General features: G+C 37.6%; 1 protein-coding gene across 5 annotated transcripts in view; it reads left to right on the top strand.

Moving 5' to 3' along the window:
* Positions 1–669: 669 nt before the first annotated feature.
* Positions 670–9693, top strand: part of LOC137999680 (bridge-like lipid transfer protein family member 1) — a 98447-nt gene continuing 89423 nt past the window's right edge. For 2 of the 5 annotated variants that reach the window (XM_068845535.1, XM_068845530.1), the window contains exons 1-6: positions 670–821; positions 1166–1603; positions 4472–4550; positions 5396–5487; positions 6350–6413; positions 8120–8172. In XM_068845535.1, coding sequence (XP_068701636.1) covers positions 1381–1603; positions 4472–4550; positions 5396–5487; positions 6350–6413; positions 8120–8172 — 511 coding nt within the window. In that variant the 5' untranslated portion in view covers positions 670–821; positions 1166–1380. The remainder of the gene's footprint in view (positions 822–1165; positions 1604–4471; positions 4551–5395; positions 5488–6349; positions 6414–8119; positions 8173–9693) is intronic. The other 3 variants (XM_068845533.1, XM_068845531.1, XM_068845534.1) reach the window with 3 other exon arrangements.

Genomic DNA, 9693 nt, shown 5'->3' with positions numbered 1-9693 from the left:
CAGACAGTGACAACTGTGTTCACCGTTCAATTTAGTTTCAAGTTTTTCCCAATAGTCATCCAAAACGATATCAGTAGTCTCGGCACACGCGCTGGAAAATTTCTTGTCTTTGTTAGGACCCGCGGTCAACGAAATAATATGAGAAAAAATCTCCACTAAAGCAAAAGTTAAGAGGAGCAGAATTTCAGGCAGCCATCTTGTATCGCTGACCGGATACGTCAGGTAGAGCCCAACCCTCTCCAGGCTGTTGACCACATAACCACGGGCTTGCCTTGGTCCAGGAGGCATGGCAATGGATTCCATCTCGGGACACCTCTGCCCTAAGTGGTGACTTCATACACCTGTTTAGGTGCCGCATTAGCACCCAGCCTTCGCTGATTCAAGACTTAACCTGCAATGCAGCAGCAGGAGACTTAAGGCGGGCGGGGTAGTTTTTGTCTCGTACAGATAGAACACCTGTCCACTGGTCCAAGTTTGATAATAATAAAATAAAAGTAATAAAACATTGATTAAGAAAAATAATAGACATATCATATGTATCTAATTCTTTTAAATTGATTTCAAAAAAACCCACCGTATCAACCCTCTGCTCCACCCCAATGGACACCCCACTGAATGACAACAGTGGCTCTTGGGAGACTGGGATCAACCTTCGCGCGCTCAACTGTATCCAATATGGCTTCCATTATGCAGCTTGTGTAGTTTTAAAACCAACATACAACTCGTGTAAATCATGGAATACAGTTGATTTTTGACACCCAGGGCCCTATGGATTAAAGTTTTGGTTAACGTAGCCACTTGGAGGTATTTCCTAACGTTAGGTATGAATAGATGTCATATTAAGTTAAGCCTATTTCGATCGCATTTGGGCTCAAGTTTTGGCTAAAAGATATTTTTTACTCCTAGAATGATGAGCATAATATATGAATTTTGTCGTGGTGGCATTTTTCACTGCGTTGTTCTAATCAAGAGAAATGCAGAAGCGATTCCCTTGAATCTCTGTTTCCCACATATGAAGTTAGGACTCTCTTTGTATGAGCTTACAGTGTACAATAATTTTATTATTACTGAGTAGGTTTTGTATACATGTAATTCAACGAGATTCAATTTACATGAATCCCAAGACAGTTTTGATAACGCTAACTCTATTACATGTCCATTCCAGCAGACTTAAGTAGCTGATATGGCCTCGATAATAATTGTTCAGAGGAGACCTTGTTTTAGAGGATGAAATTTTGGGTTCTGGGAAGAATAAAGTTCCAAGCTACAATGTACAGTGACAGATTTTGAAAAAGTGAAGCCTGAAGCTTATTTTGCAAAACCATTGGTCCAGAGTCCAGCATAGTCCACAGCATTAATTCTGGGAAAGAGCTGCTAGGAATGGCAAATTACGACAACGTCAGCACAGTGATGCCCAGTGTACCTGCAAGCAATCCAACGAAAGCACCTGAGGAGGGTGGTTTGGTTTTTGTTGTCTTGTCCTGCCTGTGTGCCTCTTTATGGGCTATTTACATCACATTCTACCATTCCCGTTTGATGGGCATCATACTTACTCGGCTGATTAGATTAAAATACATTGAAGATGGTCAATATTTTAAGATTGGTAAGTTTGCAAAGATAGTAGGAGCTATGCACTTACTTAAATTAAAGGCCCATTTTCAACTGACAGGCTTTTCAACTGTTTTTTTTGTTATGGAGATTTGCATTGCTTATTGTAGCGATTTGGTTGGATGAATTTTGGTGGGATTTTCATGTGTGAAATTGTTCCATGGCACGCTATGCCTGTAGGGTGAACATGGGTCTTTAATCACTGGCTATAGTTTGTATTTGGAGAGAAACAAGATGTTTCTATGAGAATCAAGTTTTATTACAGGACAACAATTTTGACTGACCAACATGGCTGCTGTGGTTGAATTTATAAGCACAACATAAACCTCTGATAAGCATAGTTCTACAACTTTAAAATCATCACAGTTCAGAGCATAAGAAAGTATGAATGATTATTGTGGAAAACCTTACTGGTTCTTGTATTTGTAAGTTGCACATCATTTCCCTTGCAGGGTTTTGACCCAGAGGCCAAAACCCAAGGAGGCCACCTTGAAGTCCCCGTGTAAAAAGGGTGAATGTAAAAGTTTGTAATAATTATTGGTACATGTAGATTTTGTAAGAGGAATCAATCTCGATTTGCTTAACCGGGCAATTTGCTCAAGCTGGCATTGGTATTGCTTAAATGAGCATGCAAGTGGTATTGATATTGTTCTACATGACCAAGGTGTTTTAGGAGTCACAAACAAAAACTTGCAAGGACAACCAAAGTGCTGTTCAGGTTAGCAATTGAAAAATCAAACGTTGAAACGAAGCAGATCTGATGCAAATCAAGTTGCCTGGCTCAGAAAATGATTTTGTCCGGAGACAAATCAGAAACAGGGGTGACAATTTGTCAGGTGCAAATCGGAAACGCGACTAACTTGTCCAGCACATAATTTAAACATATCTCAACTGCCTTTCATACTATCTTAGATGGGAGCAGATGTAGTGAAACTATTATTAGTTTACAGCTGTAATTAACCCATTTGATCTTGGTCTAATTTCTATTTCATTTTACCTTGAACCAACTTTTCTGCAATTTTTGTTTGTCAAAAAGGGCTTTTTAATGATTCAGGCTCATTCTGCAACCAAAGGACTGAATTTCTTGGACACTTTGGCCAATTAATACAGAGAAGAATAAGTTTGACCTCACCTAAGATAGGGACCTGGCATTAGTCAGCCCACGTTCGTTACGTGTTACTCATTTCGCTTTTTTGTCACAAATAGGAGTCCATCCATTTCGCAAGGACATTGGTTTAATGGGTCTTAACACAGATAACTCGTGTCGCATGCACACAGAATGACAAAAATTAGGGACACTGCACGGAAATCAAATCATATGTTGGGTTTTGGTGAGAGGGGAAAACCAGACAGAGTGCTCTGAGACAAAAAACGAACTTTAAAAAGGAACTTTATTTAAGTGTCTAGTCTTCTAGTGTTGGAGCACTAATTGGGGACACTGTAAACTGAAATCAACAAATTAGTGCAAATCAAATCAAAGGATGGTTAATTTGAGGAGAGGGGAAAACTGGAGTACCCAGAGAAAAACCAAAAAAACCTTTCGGTGCAGAGTAGCGAACCAACAAACTCAACCCACATATGATTCCGAGTCTGGGAATTGAACCCGGGCCACATTGGTGGGAGGCAAGTGCTCTCACCACTGCGCCATCCCCGCAACTTCTCGGAGTGGAGTAGAAAACCAACAAACTCAACCCACATGTGACGTGAAGTCTGAGAGACAAACCCAGGCCACATTGGTGGGAGGTGGGTTACTATCACCACTGTGCCATCCCCACTTCTTTTAAATTTAAGGTAAAGGGTACATTAGATGCAAGATCTATCTTTGTTTGGTCTTGTCCAACTGGGAAAGGGGTCTTATTTGAAAGAGTGGATTTTTTTCTCATTAAATTAACCCACCGGTAAGTTGTTCAGTTCAAACTGAATCTTTTAGATTTTTTGGGTTGTTAACATTATGGGGGAAGAGCAGTGCTAGGAATTTGCAGTATCTGGTCCCAGATGACCAGAAAGTTTACCGGGTGACCAGTTTTTGGTAAAATGAAAAGCCTGGTTGCCCGAAGAAAAAACAATAATTATTGACAACCCAGCAAAAAATGGAAATGAATTACATAAGCAGCTCCTGACTCACTTGTTAGTTTTCTATTTCCAATGTCTGAAAATAGTGTGAAGTTAACAATAATTAATATCTTGCAGCTGAGCATTTTCCCGTGTTTTGAATACCTTTGGCTTGTACAAAAAATAGCCAGAACTGCTCAACTGGGGGAGGTTAAATTGCGTGGGTGGGTGGTTGGGTTGTGGGTCGTGTTTGTTTGAAGATAAAAAAAGATATACATTAGCTCCCTCAGTGCTCGGTCCAAATTTGTCTTAGGTCTTGTCTGTTTTGAGAATTTCCAGTCGTTGATAAAAAAAAGGGTTAGGGACCCACGACCAACGACCCACAACCCATGACCCATGACCCACGACCCACCCACCCTTGCCGATTAGACACTCGCTCAACTGCTGAAGATTGTAGAATAATGCTAAAACTTAAACCCAGACTCCCACAAAAAAAACACAGGCACATGTGATTGCATTTCAACATGGCGTGCATTTAATCGTTACAGGTTTCCTAGTGGGCAACCAAGCATTTATCAGGGCAACCAAATTTACGGATTTAGCTACCCGGGTTTTGAAACAGGGACAACGGGGACTTTTTTAAAATAATATTTTGAGCACTGGAAGATCCTTGACGATTGATCAGCCAGCCACTGTGGTTTTTTTTTTCAGTATAAACATGGCCTTAGCTCCTGTATCTCTATTTTGATCAAAAGTTCAAATTTTAGCTCAGTTTTGAAGTGGACATTCAGCTTTGTTTTCCTTCTGGCAGGGTCATTTTCGTTTTCGATACTATCTGGCAAAATCATGTTTAGAGATGTTGCTTATGTCACACAAGATCTCAGCGTAAGGTATGTTCAAGACTCTTCATTAGGGATTATAAGCATTGCATTTGTCTAAAACAGCAAAGGTCTGGAAAGAATGTCTGTTAGTCCAAACTCAATGAAACTACATTTCAGAATTTCAGTTCAGTTTTTTGCCTCTAAGCCACAGTTATTGAGCTAGTACTCTATGTTTTACTAAAAAGATACAAAATTTAATAGACCAGAATAAAAATTGACATTGAGCTGTTTGTTGTTCTTTTGCTGGTGGCAAATACAATTCTTAGTAATTATTATTGATGTCTCGATCAATATTTTAATATTTGGTTTCTGATTATTATATGATAATTTTTTATTATGTGGAGATAGTAACATGCTTGTTAAGTAGTGGTTTTGATTTCATTTCCTGCTGTTTCCAGTGTATTACTATTCCAAGAGGAAATTACATGTTCATGTTCTGGCAAAAAATATTTGGACCACAACGTGAAACATAAATTCTACTGACTCAATGAAAATATCATGAAAATTTTGGCTGATCTCTTACAAAATTGATGACTCTCAAAACATGAATAAATTATGAATATAATCTTTATTCAGTTCTTCTGTATATTTCCCTGGTTATGTTATGTTGTTTTTCAAGAATAAGATAAAAATAATATTGTAGGAACATTGATGGTGTGTAGTTACAAATGTACAGTACATTATGTTTGTGTATATTAATTCAATTATTTTTGCAATTATGCCAGAATGGATCAAAGATTTTAATTGACAAATACAGTATATTTTTCATGTTTACTGTGTTGAATAATTTATCATTCCATACCATGACTGCTGGCAGTATTTAACAACTTCTTTTAATTTCGTTGTCTCTTCAGGATTGTTGATGGAATAGCTATCTTCAAATACTGGCTACCTTACAACCCGGAAGCATCAAAGAAGCCCTACCAACACCTACCCTCAGATGTTGGTCAGTATAAATTGAAATTAATTTTGCAGATAACCCTGTTCTTAATAGAGGACTGAGTAATACACAGTGTACATGTAGCCTGCCAATACAGCCATCCTTCATCAATCAAACCCCCTCCCTCCCCCCACCCCTCAGGGGGACAAGAATTTAATGATGTTAACAGAAAATTGATGGGCGTAGAGAGTTGGGTGTTGTTATGTAATAGGGTCAATGGAATGTGAACAAAGTAATTTCCAGCTGTATATTCAATTTACCCTGTTCCCTAATAAGTAAGGTATTGCTATGAGATTTTCTTGGAAAAGTGATGGTGAAATGCTCAGATTTTGTTTTCACATGTCATCAAAAATATACTTGGGGTTATATTTGTAGAGACAATATTTTTTTTTGTTACAACAAATCTCTTCATTCATATTCTTGAAGAAAGCTAACCAAAGGCACCCTATGTTACAGTGATTGACAGTGGAAATGTGCAGGAGAGAACATCTCGTTTATTCAGTATATAAAACAAAATTAATACTGTCACCTTGTAGTGGGGATCAAAAAGGAAATGCACTCAATTACGTAGCCACTCCTTGCTTTAAAAAATCTGAAGTTGTCCTCAACTAAAAGCACACCAAAACTGCATACGTGTATTTGAGCAAATAATATTATACATGGATGAACTGCAACACATCAAAATAAGCATTGATACATTATGTATCACAGCTTTGTACTGAAAAAGAGGGAAAAATAACTTTTAATTTTTGTGTTTATACTCAGGGGCTTGCTAATGAAAAAAAATCAATCTTAAAAAAACAAAAAAACAATAATGTTATTATTGCAATTATTGCGGACGATAGATAATGATGGTGTTTGTTTGCAGAGGTTGATGCCAAGCAACGTCTTAAATTCTTACTGAATGGCCTTGAATACCATGTTTACAACAGGTAAAGCAAAGCATTTGACAAAATTTTACTGATTGACATTGGTTCTGTATGGAATTGTGACTTATTAATTTTCATAGAGCTATCAACATATTATGGAGTATTGCAGCCAGGGTTCTCAATAGAACCTGTAACCCTTAACATCTATGACGGTTGTCACTAGTAAGTGATATGGCTGTGAAATCAGTTAGTCAATCAATATTGCAAATAAAAGAGCGACTTTTGGAGCAAATGAATATGGTAAAGTATTTAATGTTAGATGCTTTTGCAATATTCATTGTTGCCTAGCCTGTCCACAGAACGACTGGACAATCACTGTATTTGATGGCCTTCGATCACAACGAAAAACTTAGACACCATAGACCGAAGGCATAAATGGCGGCCAAAAAAATATTCTTTTGTTTATGTGCTAATTAGCCTCACTAGCCTCATTTCATGGACAAAATATAACAGAAATGTTGCTTGAGAGCGAGGCTAGCGAGTCTCATTAGCACATAAACAAAAGAATACATTTTTGGCTGCCATTTATGCATTCGGTCAATACTGAATTCAAAACATTTAAGCCTGGGCCACTTGCAGATGTCATGACTGTTCCAAATATGACTGCAAATGCTGCAAAGCGAAATGTTCTCAAAGTAAAGCATTGTGATAGCAGGTTAATTTATTAGTTAATATTACTGTATAATTTTCTGGTTTTGGAAAGGAGTGATTTCAATTTCCGGTTCTCAGTCCCACTGAACAGATTAAAAAATGCTCAAGAAGTTGTTTCGAAAAAATAAGAGAATATTACCCCAGAATGAAGGAAAATGTATTTCTGAGCCTCTTGGGAAAAAAAATTCCCAAAGGGCCCAAGATACATGGCAGCGCCTTTAACTATTTACTTCAGTTGAAAATAGCACAGCAATTGCTGTTCAAAATTATATTCAGAATCATGACTGCACTTCGTTGACTTTTCAAGTCCTAAGTAATAAGGGGCTATATGCCACATTATTTTAGGGTGTTTCGGGGAAATCTTAGTTAATCATTTGTTTAAAACTTGAAAATGGTGATACATAAGGACTTCCTAAATCCTTTTAAAACTATTGTTACATCACAAACGAGATGATTCTGAGCAAAAATTACCTTTGGCCAGGCGGTTTGCAATAAACTTGAAAAACGTCAGCCCAACCTTTTTCAAGATTATCCAAATGCAATCCATTTCAGTATTTTCCATTTGTGTCCATCTGTGCTTTTCTTTCCTTTTGTTTTAAGTGGTTATTGCAATGCTTCATTCTACTTTTTGGGCATTTTTTGTGTTGTGAAATTACGTCATCTTGGGTGAAATACCGGTAGCTCCTTTAAGCATCATTTGTATTATTGATGTAAACTTGCAAAACTAAACTGAATGCACGTCTTTTTGCTTTATAACACTTAACCCAATGATTCATCCCTGAAGCAGGGTTCTCCTTATCAAGCGGTAAACGGTAAAATTTACGTTTATGTAAGAGCACTTATTACCACCTGCAAACGCTCAGAAGTCGCTTATCCTTTGCAGAACGTCCAACATTAACCAATTGCTTTACTGGTTTGAAAAGGCGCCATGATACCTGTTGCGCTGAAAACTAGGGAGAACCCTGCTGAAGCGACCCCATTGTCGAGTAAAATCATCTGGCATTAGGCAGAGTAAAGAAAGAAATGTTAATTTTTCTTTTAATTTTTTGGCATGTTAGGTCTCATTTATACAACAAACTTGAAGAACTTTTTAGAGTTGAAAGATATGGAGGTAAGAGACTCAGAAACTAAACTTACATTGTAGACATGATTGAGATTGTCAAAAGTACATGTTGCAGGCTACAAGCTAAGTATTTTTTTCTGCAGGCCTTCTAATAGGGTGCGATTAAAAAATGCAAAGTATGCGATTTTTTCAGGGCAGATTGTGCGATTAGAAAGGCCAATTGTGCGATAAATAATGTAAATTATGCGATTTTTTTCTCAGCAATTTTAAGCTTGTTTTATACGGTTTCAGGTTAAGAAAAACACTTTTTTTCTGCCTTAAAGACATTTTGAACACAAAGGAACAGTAATTATGTATCTCGATCGACATAAGTTGGGATAAATAAAAGTTGAAAAGTTGAAAGGACACAGCTAACATGCCAAATGAATGATCAAGGTGCTCGTCAACCACGAACTTCCGAAGATGGTCAATCACAATAGGGCCATACCCCCATTTATACGAGAGAAAATAAGCCGCGGCTTTCTCTGGCCGCGGCTTACTGAAGACTCGAATGTTCTCCCCGTATAAATGGTACAAAATCAAGCCGCGGCTTATATTGACCTGGGAATATATATTCGTATAAATAGTTCCTTTTGCGTATTTTTTACACCGTGGCCAGAGTAAGCCGCGGCTTATTTTCTTTCGTATAAAAGGCCCTAATATTGCACGACGAGAAAAACATCAGTCCATCGTCCACGTGGAGCGTACCAGTGAGGTACTTTCTTGCTCGATTGTGAGCTGTCAGATCGGGAGGAATGTGGGAACTTCCTTCTTCGTCGAAAAAAAAGCGAGCGTTTTCACAACAAACTTATCCATGAGTAAGTTTTTATCAGTTTTCAACAAAAGAAACTACATTTTGCCGAAAAACTTACAACTTCGCTTATTTTTCACAAATCAAGGCAACTGTGTCATTTCAGTGGTGTGTATATAAGGGCGTGTTTGTGTTGCACCAATAGAAGGAGACTCGTACCAGGTCCCCGACATGAAAAATAAAGCCTTGAACTTCGAATGTTTACGAAATCGAAGGTGCCAAAGGTTTTTAGCCTTTTTCCAAGATAAATCATCTTAAAAATGGCGTATTTATGCAGGAATTTCTGAGAAACGTCTTAATTTATGTTTCATTTTATGAATTTTGTGCGTCCTTTTGTGAATTATGCGATTTTTCGTGAATTGTGCGATCGGATGCGATTTGAGGTCGATTGTGCGAAATCGCACCATCGCGTAATATCAGAAGGCCTGTTTCTGGCTATTGGGTTGGTGACAATAATCCAAAATACCGTAATGAACTTTGTTTCCCCTCCAAAATTTTGTATAAGCATTGTCATTTTCTCTTGGGACCAATAATATTGTAAGTCCCAAGAGAAACTGGAAACGATGCTTTTGCGCAATTTTGGAGGGAAAACAAAGAGTATTACAGTATTTTTGAAAGTGGCCTATAGCCAACTAATCAGTGTTATTAGGATTAAAATACCATTTCCGCTGAATTATGATCATTGTAACTGCATTTGTTATTATAAACATTTTATTATG

The sequence above is a fragment of the Montipora foliosa genome, chromosome 4, assembly GCF_036669935.1.
Source record: "Montipora foliosa isolate CH-2021 chromosome 4, ASM3666993v2, whole genome shotgun sequence".
NCBI lineage: Eukaryota > Metazoa > Cnidaria > Anthozoa > Scleractinia > Acroporidae > Montipora > Montipora foliosa.
Note: the sequence above shows the minus strand (reverse complement) of the source record. Positions and strands in the feature narration are given on the sequence as shown.